The sequence below is a fragment of the Neopelma chrysocephalum genome, unplaced genomic scaffold (assembly GCF_003984885.1).
Source record: "Neopelma chrysocephalum unplaced genomic scaffold, ASM398488v2 Primary Assembly neopelma1_64, whole genome shotgun sequence".
NCBI lineage: Eukaryota > Metazoa > Chordata > Aves > Passeriformes > Pipridae > Neopelma > Neopelma chrysocephalum.
Window position 1 is genome coordinate 4222566 of NW_020897721.1, and position 17645 is coordinate 4240210.

Here is a 17645-nt window from a genome sequence, read left to right on the forward strand (position 1 = left end):
TTCCCTGCCCCAGCCCACCATCCCACAGGCCCGATCCAGCCCAACCACAGGCCCTGCGCTCCCCTACACCCCAAACCCCACGTCGGGCCCTCACACGCTCCCTGGCGCCCGTGCCCAGCCCCTGCGTCGCCCCTCCTGACCCAAACGCCCAGCTCAGGCCCACAGCGCCGCTCAGCCCCCACACTCTATTCCCAGCCTCCCTGAGTGTGATCCCCACTCCAGGCCCAACCATTCCCCCCATCCCGGCCCCGCAGCCCCTCACTGCCCCCCAGCCCCGGGGGGCGGTTACCTCGCACAATAACTGACACGCGGCCGCACCAATCGCCGCCCTTCTTTTCCGCCCGCGACCCAATGAGCCCTCAGTGGGCGGGGCGCCGGGCCCGTCGCTAAGGGCGCGTTGCTAAGGAAATGGGGGGCGGGGATGGGGCAAGGCCAGCGGGGAGGTGGGGCGGGAGCTTCCCCTCCCCATTGGCTGCGGGGAGGGGGTGGGCGGGGCTTCCGGCGGGGAGGGCGGAAGCGGCGGCGGGAGCGCGGTGAGCGCGGCCATGGGCGCCCACGGGCTGGAGGCGGCCGTGGTGGAGCTGCAGCCGGGACCGGGACCAGGACAGGACCAGGACCACGGTGCGGGGCGAGCGGGACCGGGACACCAGGGACAGCAGGGACTGGGGGAACCTTGGGGGGCGCGGGCTTGGGGGGACCCCTGAGGGGGAGTGCCGTAGCAGGTGTGTGGCAGTGAGGACAGGGCAGGGCAGGACGCTTCGCTTTTCCCCTTGGAACAGCGGGGCACGACAGCCTGTGGTGCCCCAGGGAGGAGGGCTTTCGCCTCCCCGTGGGGATCTGCTCGGCACTGGCTGTGCGTCACTGGAGAGCGGTGGGAGCTGCGGGGGCTGGAGCGGCGCTGTCCTGCCGAGCGGGGCCCCGCGGGGACACCGGGCTGAGGCCGCGCTCGCGGCCGACGGACAGATCGAGCTAATGCCCGCTCCGCCACTCCATTTAAACTGCATTGACCAGGCAGTTTGCCGTGAGTTGCGGCTCGGGCAGACCGGAGGGGCGTCATGTTAAAACTTGTGATTAGTTTCAGAAAGCAGCGCGGAGAGAGGGTACGCAGAGCGCCAGCCCGTGGTGATCCTGCTGGGCTGGGCGGGCTGCCAGGACAAATACCTGGCCAAATACAGCGCAATCTACAGCCAGAAGGTGAGTAGCTTGTCTGTGTTTTCATGGCACTGCCTCTTTTCTGCATGTTGGTAAAGTCGCTCTGAAGCCTCTCTCGATCTGCAGAGTCATGGGGAGGGAGTGGCGAGTTCTGTCGTTGAAAGCTCCTTATCTCCCGGAGCCCAGGCAGTGTTATCTAACAGCTGCTGCTGTCACCTTCCTGTGTGCAGCTGAGACAAAAATACTTCACTGGAGAAACTTTCAGCTGCTCTGTGAATCACTGAAGTATTTTAAGGCTTTTAAAGTTGTGGGATTATTCAGGAATGACGGGAACTGTGTTAGTTTTCCAGGCAGGTAAACATGCAGGGAAAGATCCTGTGTTTACTGCTTGCTGTTAGGCCACAGCACAGGCTTGGCAAGGCTGGGCACTGACAGAGCACATCGGCATCTGTCGCCCCTTTGGCTCTTCCTTCCTGTGAAAATGATTCATGTAAATGTTGTAATCTAAATTAATTTTATCCTGCCTCTGAAACAGGCATCCTGTGATAGTCATAGCTTCTCACTAGGAGCTCCTGGTGTTTGAACTAGGGAGGTCCATCCTACTGCCAGTTCCCTAAGTTTTGATATTTTCCTTTCTAATGCTGTGTTTTACTGGAATGACCCCAGCTCGTAGTGTGAGGAGCCAGTGAAACACTAGATTTTTTTTTCCTTGGTCAGCATACAAGGAATCCTGTATCTATCCAAATCTGTTTCAGCTGTAGGTGGTAAAGTTTGTACATTAACAAGTCTGTTGTTGACGTGTGGAGTGCAGGAGTCATTAATTGGCTTGATCTAGTGAAGAATTAATTGTTAAGTGGCTGCTATGACTAAGAGATGCTGCAGAGCAGATGAGGAGTGCATTGCAGGGCAGCGTGACAACTTCTTGGAAAATAACTTCCTATCAGAAAGGTCACAGAAAGGGGAAAGGAGAGAAAGGGTTTTCGTAGCTCCCTAAGAGGGAGTGACAGTAACCATGGCAAGATGGTTGAGAAGGCTTTGATTTAAGAACTTGGTATTCTCCTCTTCCTTCTGCACTGCTTAGGGAGCTCTGGGAGGAAGGGCTGTCTGGGTGGCTTTGCCTTGTGTTTGTCAGTGTGTAATGTCAGTGAGCTTAGGTGACAGAAAAGATCTAAAGCATTTATAGATGTGGTTCCATCTGTTCTATTTAGAAAATCCTCCATGATCCTGTTTGCTGTGCAAGGCTATAAGTGTAAAGGCAGTTGCTCAGGAGTTCTGAGTCTCTGAGCCAGAGCTCTTCTTTTGCACAGCTGGAACATTTCAGGAAGGTTTACAAAAATCCTGTCAATGGTGGCTGTGGGTGAGTCTCAGAGACAGCTGCAAACAAGTGCTACCCAAGGAGAGGACGAAATTCCTCCTCCTTCTTGTATTTGTTTCAATGTCATGAGCTGGATGTGCACCACATTCTTACCAAAATGGCTGATACTGAAGGTCTGTGAATCAGAGAGATGATTTTCTCCTCCTAAGTGAGGACTAACACTCATGTAAGTGGGTGGCAGTGTCCCCAGGGGCCATGCCATTAGTGCAAGATTTGAAAGGATCTCAGACATCAGCAAAGCCAGGCTTCTGCCTCCGCAGAGACCTTTTCATAACAGTGTTATGATTATGTAATGTTGCGATTAATGTAATCCTGTTCGTATCAGTGACTCTAAAGACGTTCTTCTGGCCCTGTGGTTTCTGTTGGAAACCTGTCCCAAATTTTTGCATTTTTTGCACTGATGTTTGCCTACATCATGTAATTTACAGCACAGCCTAAATGTGTTCGGGATCTCTTTCTGTTCTTCTTAGGGGTGCACTGTCATCCGCTACACGGCTCCATGGAGGATGATATTCTTCTCTGAGACCTTTGGCATCAAATCGCTCCAAACCCCAGCCAGGCGACTCCTGGAGCTACTCTTTCACTACAGGGTTGAAGACAGACCGGTTCTTTTCCATGTTTTCAGCAACGGTGGTGTCATGCTGTACCGTTACATCATCGAGGCGCTCCACACCCACAAGCCGTTCCAGAACCTCCAAGTAGCAGGCACCATTTTCGACAGCACCCCTGGCAGAAGAAACTTGGTAGGAGCCCTTCGCGCCCTGGCAATTGTCTTGGTCTCCATGAACGTGCTGCTCAGGTATTTCCTCCTGCTCACCTTTGCCACTGGAGCCGTTGTGCTGCGGGTGCTGCTGTACCCCCTGACCCGCTTCGTCCACGAGAGCCACTACGACGCCCTGCTGAAGGCGCCCTCGCGCTGGCCCGAGCTGTACCTCTACTCCCAGGCCGATGCCATCATCAAGGCCAGCGAGGTGAAGCACATGGCTGACACCAGGCAGCAGCTCGGTGTCCCCGTGAAAGCCGTGGACTTCTCGGACTCGCCCCACGTCAGCCACATGCGGGTGTATCCCACCTACTACAGCAGCCTCTGCGTGACCTTCCTGTCTGACTGTGTGCAGGGCTCACCCCCTTAGCGCTGTAATGACCTGCAGTGTTTGCTTTGCTCAGCTTGTAAGGGAAATTGTCACCCCCTTTACCTTTGTGTCTTTGAAGGGAGGAAAGTAGAGACTTCTTGTTTGGTTTGGTTCTGTTCTTTCCCCCCCCACACTGTCTACAAGTGTGGAAGCCTCCAGTCTGGTCTTTGGACCGGCCACATTATAGCAGAAAGTAGATATGGATTAATTTATAGTGCTGAAGGTGAAATCCTGTCATGGTTCATGTTGATGTACTTTACCATGGTGTCACAGACCAGAATCTCACACTGTTATTTGTTTCTTCCTGTCTCTTCTTGTTCTCTGCTTTCCGTGTTGTCTCCTTGTCCCTGATGTCAATTGTGCATGTTCTGTGGCTTGTACTGATTTAACAATACAACTCTTTCATGTCTTTGTTGTTTGCTCTTTTTTCTCTCTGCCATTTCTTTTAATTGCAGTGAGCAAAGAGAACCAAGTCTGCAGGATTTTTTGCTCCACTCAGTGCATCCCGGCTGTTGTTGTGCTCCTTGATGGAGATCAGGCCCAGAAACCAAGTGTAAGATCTGGAAGAGGTGTGTGCAGGGCATTATGACCAGCCTGTCACCTGGTTTCATTAAATAGCTGAGATAGAACAGTCAAAGCTCTGATCCTGGGTGGGAGCTCAAATGTTTGTGGTAACTTTTGTGTTCTTCGACCCAAAGGTTTAACTTAAAGTTTTTGAATGTGTCTTGTGTTTTGTTTCTCTTTCTTCCAGTCTTTTGTGTGTTCCACTGAGTAGTTTTGCTTTCTTGGAGAACTACTTCTTTGTTATTGAGTGTCTTTGAGCAGCCTGTATTGTGCATCTGGATATGCAGGTAAACTTTTGGGTTACAGCTGTGCCAGACCTCTGAAATACAAAGGTGGAATTGCAGAGGAAAATGGAACTGTTTCTTGGAGCTATGATTTATTCTATTCAGGTGATCAATCTTTGCAGTCCATGCAGTGTGTAGAAGAAATGAATTCCTTCCACCTAGTGGAAAAGTGGCTTGTTGCACTGAAATATAGCCATGTTTGGTTTTAGGTTTTGTTGTTTATTTGGGGGAGAAGTGGGGATAAAGACAGAGGAGAGCCTGCTAATATGTTTATGCTATGTCACAGCATTGCCAGCAAGTTAATAACATGGTGAACAGGATTAGCCAACTTTAAATTGCCAGGAGGAGGCTCTGGAGGGCTGTGACAGGGGCCTGTTTGAACAAGGAGCTGCCCTCGAGAGGTTGGCACGTAAAAGACATGAGGGTTTTTACTGGTGGTTGCTGCCTGTGGGCTGCAGTGCTGGTCTTGCCCACCCTTGGGGTGCTGCCATCCACAGTTACAAAACACTTGCTGTTCTGGATCCAAACACAGAGGGGGAGGTCCCCTGGGAGGCACTACAATAATTTGGAAGTTTAAAACGAGAACTGTAACACCTCACAGAAGCGCAGGGTGAGTGGCCAGTGGTGACCAGCACAGCTGTTTTTAGCAGACTAGTGTGGCAACCCTCATTTACAGCAGAATAACCCCATGTTGGGTGTGGTTTTAGAGGGAGGACTGGGGTGTATAAAATAGGTGAGAATTAACTGAGAAGGGGCTGATGGCCTGGTTTGTCTTTGATTTTTTTTTTCCAAGTGAAAGCTGTCTCCAGGCACAGGAGCCCTTGTTGCTTGGGATCCCATCTTCTGTAGGTGTGATCCCAGTTTCAGCTTCCACTGTGACGATGGGCTGTGAGGGCTACACTGTGTAAGAACCTTCAGCCTTCCCCTTTTCATGGAGAAATTCTTGTTCCTAGGGTTTGGACCTGTAAAGTCCAGGCATGGTCCCCTGTCCCCAGAAAGGCCCATCAGCAATCTCCACCTTTTTAAAGCAGGCCCCTGTGGAACTGTGAACACTCTTAGGGAGCAGAGGTGATAAAGGCTATTTAACTAGCACTTGCCCTCACGCTGGTTTCTATGGGTTTGGTATTTACAGAACAGTTAAACACTCCATAATAATGCTCCTCTGAATTAATATGTTTGTTCCTGGGAATCTGCTGTTCCTGTTTATTGCTGTGGGTGTTGTTGAACTTCTCCTATTTAAGGACTCGGGCTGTTGCAGAACGTGGCTGGCAGGAGCTGGAGGTAAACCCTCTGACCCTGTGTGACAGGGTGGCAAAGCTTCCTCTGGGGAGATCCTCACATGTCAGCTACACCTTCCATCCCCACCTTCACCACCCCACCATGGGATTGCCACTTCCCCAGCTCAGTCCAGCTCTGCCCTACTTCCCCCACTTTCCAGGGCAGCAAGCAGGGAGTGGGTGCTGCCTGATGGAGCTCTGCAGCCAAAGGTGCTGTGGGTTTTGCAAACAGGAACCTCCTCACAGGCCTTTCCACTGCTGCAAAAGTGACCCGAAATTCGGGGGTAATTTGTGTACACACCTCTCTGTGGGAGCAGGATGGTCTCAGGCAAGTCAGTGATTTACAGCACCAGCGCTCCAGGTGGGTCCTGTTTTCTGAGTCCCAGCAAAAGTTTTAATTCCGATTGTGAGCAGTGTGTGACATGCACTGTGTGATACGTTGCCCTCTGCTTTCCTGAGCTGCGTGTGCCCCCACCTTCCTGCCCTCTATATTCCCGTGGCTTGTTATTTGAAACAGAAGGTTAATAACTTGGAGCCCGAAGGCACACGGCCGAGAACTGATCCAAGCGCTACTGGATTTACAAAAACCCAGCCTCAGACCCTTAATCCTTGCTAAACTGTCACGGTTTGGCGCAGCCGGTGCTCCTAAAGAGCTTCAGCCTCAACACTGAAAGCCCAAAGGTTGTGATATCTTGGCAAATCCAGGTAAATCTCTGAGACGAGCTGTGGGAAGGAGGGGTACTGCAGATCTGTTCTTTGGGAGGAGAAAATGCGGAGTCCCTGGGCTTGCCTCGTGGGTAGGGAGTGGGATGTGGCCTGGAGCTTTTTTCCCTGCAGCCTGGCCCTCCTGTGCAGACCATGAAGCAGTGTGGGTGAAACACCAGCAGTGGTGGGAGAGGAGGATGCCCAGGGGCTGGCTGCCACTGTTATTGAAAAACAAAACTAACTTTCCCTCAGCAACAAAATCAGTTTGAGAGTGTTTTCTGTGAGAGAGCTGGCTCCTGGCTCACTCCCCTGTGCTGCCCTCTCTCCCCAGGCAGTGGTGATGTTACAGGAAGGTTTTGAAAAAGAAAAAAAGCCACTTAGTGGTCATGTGTCCAGGCTGGAGGGTGCTCAGCTGCTGCTCACAGGGGTGGGAGGGTGCCTGTGCAGCCAGGGTGCCCCAGGGCACTGGGAGAGGCTGTGATGGGGAACTGGGCAGGCCAGGAACAGGATCCAGCCCAGCCAGGGGGCAGATTTTGGAGTTGGGGGGAGCATCTTGCAGCACAAGTAATTGAAACCAGGCCCCTGGGTGAAGGCAGACCTGTGCCCACACCTCACAAAGATGTTCTTTTAGAAGTGTGTGGGCTGAGGTCCCATCTTGGCGCGTGTTGGGATGTTCCAGGATTACGGGTGAAGCTCTGCCAGTGATGGCAAAGTGTGAACGGCCTGAGATGGAACCAAACAACCCAACCCCCTGTGCGTCTTCCTAGAAGGAGAAGGAGGGAGGTGTGAGGCCGGTCTCCATCACCCGCGGAGGTGATGGAGGAGGAGCTGGCAGAGGGTGGCTGTGCCGACCTCCGTGGGAGCTCCGTGCCGGGTGGGAACAACCTCCACGAGGTGGCAGCAGGCCCCCTCTTTCCTGCGTGGAGGGATTTCTAGTCTGGGAGACAGCGGAGCAGATCCTGGAGAAGATCCCAACAAGAAGACCCCAACATGGCTCAGCTCAGCGCTTCTGTGTGCCTAAGAGCATCTCCTGTGAAAAGTCTCCCTTGGGGCAAAGGAGAAAGATCAGCAGGAACTAACTCCAACAACAATAAGGAGAGATCATGAGTTAATACAGGACAGCGTCTATCCATAGAGCTGCCTGCCCCTGGAATTTGTACTAGATCCTATTTCGCAGTTTTAACTGAATGTTGAAACAAAAAGTCTAACAGCAAAAACAGCTTTACTGCCCTTCCCTCCCTGGCAGGACAGGTCACACCATTTCCCTTTTCATCACCCGGGGAAGGCTATCTGGTTTTTAAGTGACTCTGCAATACTGTGATTAGCAGACTGTGGCCCAGCTCTGGAAACTCCACATATTGTGACTGTGGCACTCCCGTGGGGTCCCCATAGTCCCCAAGCCCTGGGGAAGATGAGTTTAGTCCTGCTCTTCTGAAGAGGCTGGCAGGACTACCCAGCACACAGGGCTGGGGACTTGGGGGGCAGTTAGGAAACAGGAGAGCACAAATGGGGGCCACAGCCACTACCTGAGCAGACCCTTAGCCAAGCCCCCTTCTCCAGCTCACTCTACACACAGCTCCTGCACTCAGGCAAGGGAGGCAGGGGCTCACCGTCCAGGTGCTTGCTCTGCCTGCCTGACATCAAGTTCCCTTTGAACTTGACTCCCCATCCCCTCATTTCTGCCTCCTCACATGGCTGCAAGCCCACCCCAGCACCACCAGCCAGGGACAGGCTGGGTGGGCAGAGGTGTGCACGGCCTCCTTCGGTCACCCTCCCAAACCCTTGGGGGCTGGGGCAGGGAGAGCTTGGGCAGCCCCTGCCGAGTGATGAATGAGCTGACAATAGGGTATTGATAAGGAATTAACCTTGAGCCCTTCTTGCTTCAGTGTCAATAGAGCAGGAGCCAAGTACACACGTTTGATTGGAAATCTGTGTTTGGCCTCTGTGCCCATTGACGTCCTGGAAAGATGAGAGGGGGATGTGAACTGCCCTGCTGCCCCCTCCCCAGCTGGGACCCCCCAGTGGCTCCCCCTCAGCTTCCCCAGCCCGCTGCTGCTGGAGTTGGCCATGGGGACCCAGCTCTAAGGGGCTGCAGCAGCCTCTGTGCCCCTCACCTGGCATGTGGGGGGCTGGGTACTAGGGCCCCCCTTGTTCCCCAAAGGGCCTGTGCCCATCCTGCACTGGCCTACACTCCGAGCAGTTTGTTTAATTAAGTGTTTTGCCTAATGGGATTGCCTCATTTCCATAACAAACTGGCGGGCTGTCATTAGGTGGGCTCCCTCATTCATTACTGTTAATTAGATATGGATCCCCCAGAAGGCGGCGCGGGGTGATGAACGAGGCCCCTGACACACGCTATTACACATTAGCATTTTCTCAATATATCCGATACATCACGGGCCTCCGCTTCCTAAAGATATTTTAAATAAAATATTAGCAGCCTGCTGCGGGGTGGGTGGAGAGCCCCTCACCCTGGCCTCAGGCTTCCTTTGGGCTGAGATGCTCTGCCGCTCCTCGCCAGCCAAAAAAGCAGCTAAATTCCACCCCCCACCTTTCCCTACCCTTGCCCCAGCAGATGGAAAGAGATCCCTGAAATCCCCACTGCCTCCTCCCACCGTGCTGGGGACCCCCAGCACCCCATCCCTGGGGGACGCAGCCACGGGGAGGGGGTTGGAAACACCCCATTGACCCATCTGCAAAATGTTTGTAAACCGAAAGCGTCGGCGCCAGCCCCGTGCAGGGGGGGAACCCGACCTCTGCCCCCCCGGCTCGGTCCCTGTGCCAGGGGTAACCCTACACTGCGCCGGGGGCCCCTAATGCAGGATGTATGGATCTGTTGGGGCTGGGCGCCTCCTGCCCCCAGCTAATGCAGCCGAGGAGACTTCATTATGGGGGTGTCCCCCGAGGGGTGCCCTTCGCCCTGCCCTCCTGGCTCTACCAGGGGGGACCAGTTGGGGCAACCAATCCGTGGTGGGGTCTGGCGAGTGTCCCAGCATCCCCCTGCATCTGTCCCTGCATCACCAACAGGACCAGGACTCCCCTTTGGGACATTACCCACATCCAGGGGCTGTGGCATGAGGTGGGGGGGTGTCTCCTCCGCTGCCTCTCGCCTGCAAAGGGAAACACAGAGAGGCGGAAAGCGCCTGAGAAGATTTATACTTGTTTAATTAATGTCAAATGTAGTTTACAAACGGGAGTGACAAGTACCTCTTTGTATAATATACACTGACACACAATCATCGACACACCGGAATATCGCTTTGTGCAACTGGGATTCTTTGGGCAAAGATAGGTAACTCTGATATTTCAGGTTTTTTTTTTTTTTTAAATCATTTAAACTCATTACAGAAGAGGGGAAGTGGCAGATGCCTGTTACAAACCGGGGTGCCTCTCTCCCCAGCCTTCCCCCAGCAGCTCCCCCCCTTGAAAACAGGGGATGGCTTTACAATTTAAACAAAAAAAATAAACGAAAAATAACCCCCAAAACAAAGAACCAATGACTAGTTACATATGGTTTTACACATACGTACATAGAGCACACGGCTGGTCCACAACACCTGCCAGAAATCCTGGCTCCCTCCCAGGGCCTACTTCCAAGGAAGGGCTGGTTTGGGGTGTCCTGCCCTGTCCTGCCTTCCTGTCTGTCTCTCAAACCCACCCTGCACCATGTCCAAATCTGAGACCTCAGCACCAGCACACTCCCAGCTCAGCCATGTCTCCCCCAGGTTTTTGTCCCTTCACAAACCCAGCCCGAGCTGTGTGTGCCTGTCCTTCCCCTGCCCGAGTGCTGCTGAGTGCAGGGTCACCCAGCAGTGACAGCCCCCTGGGCAGGCCCTGCCTGCAGTCTCCTCATGGGGTCAGGACCCTCCAGGGTCCCTCGGCTTCCTCTGGTCCCTGGGAGCTCTGCAGGTACATGTCCCTGAGCAGAGGAGGCTGCAGCTCTCTGGTCTCAGAGGCCACACACTGCTATGAGCTTGGAGACCTGGGAAACTCCCAATTTGGAATTGTCACCTTTCGATGAGATGCTTATGAAATAGCAGCTCCTTCAATTTGGTTTGTTGTGTTTTTTTTTTTTTGGATGCAGTGGGATCCTTCTGAAATCACTCAGGAGATGCCAAGGCCAGCAGCTGTTCTCTGTAAAGCAGCACCAAGCTCAGGGCAGGGAACACATCCTGCCCTCCACATCCTGCCTCCCCAGCCTTTCCCTCTCTGGAAATACCCCAGCGGCCCAGTTCCAAACCCCTCATCCACCGCTGTTCCCAAACTGTCTTAAAATGCCCCAGCCGCGTTTTGCTGCCAGGTGGGATCTGCTTGGAAAGACCCTGCAGGAGCAGGGGAGATGAGCTTCCCCATCTCCCCGTCTTCTGGCTGCAGGGAGCTAGGGCAGGGATGCACAGTGTGGAGCTGGGAGAATTCAGCACACGAGGTCTTGGAAAATGGATTGTTATCTCTTTCTTGGGTCCTGACAATAAAAGAACAAAAAACAAAAAACCAGGCCAGATGGCAGCTTTGGTTAAGGCTGAGGATATGGGAGACAGGGACAAGCATGAGAGACTGTGTGGAAGGAGCTGGGGCTGTGGGGGACCTCTGGATTCAGCTGGAAATGTCTCTGCTGGACACCCTGGGGGTGGTGGTGTGGATGAGACAGGACTGGCTTAGCTCTCTGCCCTAATGCCAAAACCTCTTGGGCAAAATGCAGGCTGTAGGAGGGTGGGAGCTGCGGGATGTGGGTGCAGGGCAGGGCTGGCTCTGCAGGGTTTGCACAGCTCTGCGGGGCAGCACTGGGCCCGCTGCAGCCACACCCGTGAGGGAACTGGCTGAGCTCTCTGGGCAAAGCCACCAGCACGACCACCCTGTCCCCTGCCATCCCCACCTCCCCACCGTCCTGAGCAGCCCAGGCATCCTCAGCCAGCAAATGCTGCCTGGAGGAAAGGAAAGCAAAGCCGGGCAGGGGAAGGTGCTACAGCCTTGGAGGAGGCAGAGGGGATCAGCCGGACCCCTCGAGCAGGCACTCCCAGCCCGAGGAGAAGGCAGGGCTCCAGCTGACTCCCTCCTTCCAGCTCCACACCGTTTGCCCCTTCCCCAGCTGGAAAAGGCAAAGGGGTTGAGCCAGATTTCCTCCATCCTGCCCGGCCCCCCGGTGAGGAGTTAAAAGCTGTGTCTTTCCGGGGATAACGATTCTATTATAAATAGCCCCATTAGCTACAACTAATGACAAAAATCCACCTCCTCTACTCCCCATAAGTTCTGTAAGTTATGGGCAATGCTACAGCCATTACTAAAAGCTGTTAACTTCATATCTGAATGAGGAAATATACACCACAGAACATTAAACCATTTATATTATATATATGTATATATATACTTTTTTTAAACTAATGACTTTAATGCCAAAACTTTGCTGAACCAAGAAAAATATGGGTTTAATGTTCTCTGCTCATTTTTTTTCTTCTTTAAAAAAAATACAACCCAAAGAAAAGAAAGGGAAACTTATTAGTATGTAATGTTTGAGTCTATCCCATTTATACACAACATTGTAAACATATATAATCTATATTACATGTGCTTCATTTCTGCCTGGGTGTGTTTTTTTTTTCTTTAAACCTTTTTGTTATCACTAGAACACCACAAAAAACCAAAACAGAACCAAACCAAAAACCAAACCAAAACAAATAAAAACAAAACAAAACAAAACTGAACAAAGAACACAAGTTACAGGTTATTTAACATCTTTCTGTCAAGGGTCCCTTCCCCAGTCTCCTGGGGGCAGAGTGGTCAACAACACAGTCCAAAGGACGGCTCACGAGCCATCCACAATGCAAAGCCAGCTCCAGGGAACGGGTGATGGGGAACACTGGTTTTAAAAAAGGGGGCTTCACAACAAAGGGTTTGGTTTTGCCCGCTGCAGATGCTGAAGGAGGTCTCAACTTGCGGGACCTGGCAGCCGAGGCTCCCCACTGCTCCTGTATCCTCGAGTCCATGTCTGGAGTCTCTGGTTTGTTTTTTTTTTTTCTCTTTAAATTTTAAAACGTCTTTTTTTTGTTGCGGTCGTTCTTCTCCCCCTGGGTGTGATGAGCTGAGCCGAGTCGCTGGGTCCCGCCCCACCGCCGGGTCCTTCATAAGTAGATGCGCCGAAGGTCTCCGGGAGACGTGATGGTGTTGCACTGGGGACAGAGCTTCTTGGCACCCTGCAAGCAGCAGACGAGACACAAAGTGTGAGAGCACGAAGAACAACCTACACGGCCCTGCCCTGGGCCTGCAACCTCACAGGAGCAGCAGTGTCACCCCCCTTCCCTTCAGCGAGGGCTGTCCCCTCCCAACAAGCTGTGAGAAGGGGGAGCCCCAAACAACACCTTTCTTGCCTGCCCTACAAGCCCCTTGTCCTGTTCCAGTCCCCAGCATGAGGCTGCTGGGCAAGCAGGAGCTCTGGGGGGCTGAAACCCAGAGCCAATGTGTGTCATCAAACTTGGCACCACTGGCTGCCAGGGAGATCTGCTCCTTTCTGTTTCTCTCGCTCACCTGCAGCCCTCAATGAGCCAGTTCAGGTGCCTGAACAGGCAGAAAATCAACCCAGCTGGAACAAGTTAAGTTTTCAGCAGGTTCTCATGCCTGAGCTGGTTCATGGTGGGCTTGGACCATCTCTTTCAGGGCAGCACGATGGGGCAGTGCCTCGGCCATCCTGCAAAAGCCCACGAGCTGCTGGCATGAAGGAAACCCTGGTCCTGTCCCCCCAGCTTGCACAGAAGCTGCAGAGATGAGTCTCTTCTGCCAAGGTGAGCTAAAACCAGCAAACTGTGATGTGAGCTGGGGTGGGGTAATGGGTGGCCGACATGAACACTACATGAAATAAAACAAGGGCTGATGTGCCATCTATTACAGAGCCTGACAGCAAGAGGTGTTAACAAGCCTCAGAATCGGGGTCAACCTAAGCCAGTCATCATTAGATTGGCAGATGTGACAGACAACTGATGGGGAAAAACGACAGAAAGATGGCTCTGCTGTGAGGCAGCCTCCCATTTACAGCACTAGCAGCACAGGAAATCGGGATGCCCTGGCTTTCAGCACCGATCACAGCCTCCACGGGACCTGATGCACAGAACTGAGCACAGGCTCTGTCCAAGCACCCCAAGTTTTGCTCACTGCTGTCAGACAGGCCCTTTCAGCAGCTCCTGCCCAGCACTCGGTGTGACAAGCGAGCTGACAGGAGTGCAACACTGTGAGGGCCTGCATGGGGCTGGCTGGCAGAGCTGGGGCCGTTTGGTTCAGTGATGCTGCTGCTCTCCCTGAGGAGGGCTTCTTGCAGTGCCTGCAGCAGTGAGTGCGGCAGCAGGGCAGGGCACTGCTTCGGTACTGCTGCCTGTACTTGGGTACATCCCTAGCAGAGGAGGTGGCATTGCTGCTTACAAAAGGCAAGCACCCTTAAAACAGGCCCTCTCTGCTCTGTGACAACACCTGCAAAGGCAGGACAGGGGCCTTTTCCCCTGCAAGTTCTTTAGGCTAAGGAGAATCTAGAGGAGAGCGTCCCAGATACAGAAAATTTATATGAGTGCAAGTAATTCACAAGGGTGCACCTCCAAAGAGGTGCAAGTCATGTTTGCTCTGCAGTACCGCAGACTAGTTTGGAACCAGTCCCCTCCCTGCTCCCAGTGCATGTTATTCCTGGCAGACATGGACTTCACACACTTGCTATTCCCTGAGCTTTGGACTTTTGAACAATCAGGCTGCCATTTGACAGCTGATAGTGGCTCAACAGCTGCCCTGACACATGAGGGGACCATGGGCCTTTGCACCTGAGATTTGAACCAGCCACACACAAAGTCTTGTTGAGCTAGAGTTGAATGAAACACTTGATGGACACTCAAAACACCTCAGGCATCACTCTCAGGGTGAGTGACAGACTGGCAGTGGGACAGACCATTGGTGGTCTGGATGTTGCACCTAACTCCGATGCTGATTCCCGTGGGAACATCCTTTTAGTTATCTGGGACAACTACTGTGTCTGTTTAGATTTTCAGCCTTCTGGGGTAGGGACCATCCCACTGTGCCTGCACAGAAAGGGCAAGCTCTAACCCTGCATGTCCTAGTAAAAACTTGCTGCAGTGCCAACAATACGAAGGAGAGAAAAACGTAAACATCTGCCCTTTCTGACACTGTGGGCCAGGATACACAGCAGCACCCCCATGGAGGGGCTCACTAATCCGGATGCAAATGCCACAAAATAGCCTGTTTCAACTGAGTCCCTGCTCAGTTCCATGCAGTTCCCTGGTCCTTCATCAAGGCACCCGTTGCACCTGGTTGCCCTCTTGGCATCATCTTTGCAGCCGGAGGGTCCCAAAGGAAGTGGCAGGGAGGCGTTGAGGAATTAATTCACAGCGTGTTGTCCAAGGGACAGCAGTTGGCAGCTGCCTGTTTGAGCTTTCCTGTGTGCCCTGACAAGCAGAAGTAAGTGTGCATGGGGATGTTAACCATTCCAGATGGAACTGCTGGCCACATCTGTGTCCATGCTCTCTTTCCCAAGACAGGCACAGCTTACACACAAAAGGCAGCAAAGCATCCAACCAAGCAGCTGGAGCTCCTGCCTCTCTGCACAATGCACCAGGATACAAAGTACCTTCTGCAGGACCAGCGTTCAGACCCATCGAATACCTCAGCCTGCCTTCAGTCTGGGGCGAAGGATGGACAGTGCTTGCTGACACCTCAGACCATGGCCCCTGCTTCTCAGTGCCCCTGTGCAGTGCTCAGCAGCACTTCAGCTGCTCTTTCAGCTCCAAGGAAGTCTGAGACATTTGCCTGCAGGTGGGTGGGGAGGAGCACTGAACCTCCTTGAGTTTGCTTCTGCTAAAAGCCAACCTCAGCTGCTGCCACCTCACTCTCCTGCACCTCGTGCTCCGTTCTGGGATGTGAAGCTGCACTGAGACAGTTGAGGGCAGATGTGTGTGACCCTTAGCAAGGGCAACCTCCCTAACACAGACTAGACAGCTCACTGCAGGAAAATTTGGAAGTCTGGGTTCCTGGAAAGCCACTCTGACCAGGTCTGCAGCAGCCCTCCACCATCAGCCCACAGGGATGGCAGAACAAGCCTGATTAAACCGACTGCAGCTTTGCTGCTCTCTTCCACGGCAAAGCAAGGTCAGGTATTGTAGTTCCTTTACACCACAGGGAAAGGGAAGATGAGTGGATTTATCTTGGAATATCCTGGGATCTCTGACCCTGAGATCTATTTTCTGCACCACATGCTGATGGCTTGATCCACTCTCCCACCTAAGGCTGAGCTGCACGCAGGCATCTCAAGTTTCTTCAACCACCCCACAAAGCAGAACCCAAACACATGGAGCTTGACCTATTTTCTGCAAAAGCTACACGATCACAGACTGATTTAGGGCAGTGGTGGACGTTGCTTCACCTGCACATGGGAAGTGGAGCTCATCCTGGAGCTCTGAAGCCTGGGTACGTTGGGAACAACAGCATGCTGGAGACCTTCAGCAGCCTGGCCTGAACGCTGCACAGGCTGCACGTGGCACGCTGGGCTCAGGGTCTCTCTAGTACTTATGCTTGGTATTAACAGTTCAGGCAAAAATAATTACTTTGGACCCTTGGGGATGCATTTTTCTTCCTTTTTATGAAATAAAACCGTCCTCCTCTGCACACATAAAGCATGTGTGTTAAATTCAGAACTAAGTCCTGGTTTTTTTCTTTTCAGATTGAAATTGCTCAGAACCTTGCTCCTAACATCTGACTTCAGGAGTAGGTGTACGTTTATCAGCACCAGAGTTTAGGCTCTCCTCTCTTGTGGAGAGGCACATAAGCTTGTACACACACACACACATGCTGGCACAGGCACAATGAAAAAGCGTTTGCTCCCCCACTGCTCACCTGCCAGCTGGGGTTACTAAACTTTTCCCTTGAAATAAAAATGCTGTGGAATAATAAGTCCCACCTGTCGGCCAGTTCTTTCTTTCTTTTTTTCCAGGTCCTTCTGCTCCTTTCATCATAGCTACATGGAAAAGCCTTGATGTGTTATAGCTGTGTGTGCTAGAGTAAAGGCCACCTCAGCTTTTCCATTATAAACCCCAGTTTTGAGGGGTTTATAAAACTCTGCTGCAAGAAGTTTGCTCCAGGGCTGTTAACAAAGCAAAGAAACGGGGCTGGAACCAGGATGGAGTTTATTTTTTCTCCTCCTTTCTTAATTAAAATTTGGCAAGTGATTGATCCACAATACAGGCTAATCACTTGGGGTAGTAGTTTGAAAAATACATTAACGAGAGTTGAGATGTTGAAAAGTCGTTAGGGCTTACATGGTGCCAGGAAGGATTGGAGGAGTTTGTCTTAAAGTTGCCTCTTAAAAAAAAATGGTGTGACGTCTGCTATAAATTGGCTAAAGCAGGGAAACTCAAAAGGAAGGATTTTAGGCACTTCCTGCTGTCCTGTGGGTCTAAAAATGGGCAATTTCCAAGCACAACATGCCACCAGGCACAGAGAATAAAGACACACACACACACAGAGCAAGGAGAGGAAGTAAAATCAAAATAGAGAGATGCAAGAGGGACCCAAACCAAGAGCCAGCTTCTGCCAGGAGAGGAACAGAATGTCAAGATCCAATTCTCAACCAAGGTGACAGCCCTCTCTCTCACCCATGCCTTCACATGAAGTGGCAGCTTCTTCTCTTCAAATGCTAATTCCCAGAGAAGCAGCTGCTCCCCACTGCTGTTGTGGGGTACCCTCCAGTTGTCAGGTATCGGGATTAAACCACCAGGAGAACAACTTTTTTCACAGAGCCTCCTCAAAGGGTGGAGCTCACCCCCACAGGCCAGAGCTGAAAAAATGTTAATGAATGACCAAAGAACCTCACTGCACACAGGAGCATTGTGAATGATCATCATGCAGCATCCTCCGTGCAGCTGCTGACTCAGGAGGTCCCTGTGCTGCTGGAAGCACCCAGGAATCCCCCAGAAAGATTGCTCTGTATCTGGGCTGTTCTGTACAAAACTACTCCAGCCCACATGGGTATTGAAGTGGGAAAGCTAAGAACACAGTAAACCAGCAAAGGTATAAGTGTGTCAACTGCAGAGCACACACATCTATTGATGGATCCCCTGGAAGCATTCTATGATGAAGAAGGTTTTTTAGAAGTGTTTTTTTTCCTGCTCTTGCAGTT

General features: G+C 52.3%; 2 protein-coding genes and 1 long non-coding RNA gene across 9 annotated transcripts in view; 2 read left to right on the plus strand and 1 right to left on the minus strand.

The window, feature by feature from the left end:
• The first annotated feature begins 509 nt into the window (after positions 1–509).
• TMEM53 (transmembrane protein 53) lies at positions 510–4580 on the plus strand. The gene is made up of 3 exons (XM_027683050.1): positions 510–621; positions 1076–1194; positions 2998–4580. The coding sequence occupies exons 1-3, from the start codon at positions 546–548 to the stop codon at positions 3658–3660; spliced, it is 858 nt and encodes a 285-aa protein (XP_027538851.1). The 5' UTR covers positions 510–545; the 3' UTR covers positions 3661–4580.
• Positions 4581–9638: 5058 nt separating this feature from the next.
• RNF220 (ring finger protein 220) overlaps positions 9639–17645 on the minus strand; it is a 214004-nt gene continuing 205997 nt past the window's right edge. For all 7 annotated transcript variants that reach the window (XM_027683047.1, XM_027683043.1, XM_027683044.1 and 4 more), the window contains one exon: positions 9639–12678. In XM_027683047.1, coding sequence (XP_027538848.1) covers positions 12607–12678 — 72 coding nt within the window. In that variant the 3' untranslated portion in view covers positions 9639–12606. The remainder of the gene's footprint in view (positions 12679–17645) is intronic.
• LOC113967465 lies at positions 12690–16968 on the plus strand. The gene is made up of 3 exons (XR_003534176.1): positions 12690–13263; positions 15013–15624; positions 15757–16968. It is a non-coding gene; the product is annotated as an uncharacterized LOC113967465 (long non-coding RNA).

What these genes read in the sequence shown, in the direction of transcription:
- TMEM53 (XM_027683050.1), top strand. Translation starts at nt 546, where the DNA reads ATGGGCGCCCACGGGCTGGAGGCGGCCGTGGTGGAGCTGCAGCCGGGA. An exon ending in AGGACAGGACCAGGACCACG is followed by an intron (nt 622 to 1,075) that starts GTGCGGGGCGAG and finishes ACTTGTGATTAG; the next exon opens with TTTCAGAAAGCAGCGCGGAG. An exon ending in GCGCAATCTACAGCCAGAAG is followed by an intron (nt 1,195 to 2,997) that starts GTGAGTAGCTTG and finishes TGTTCTTCTTAG; the next exon opens with GGGTGCACTGTCATCCGCTA.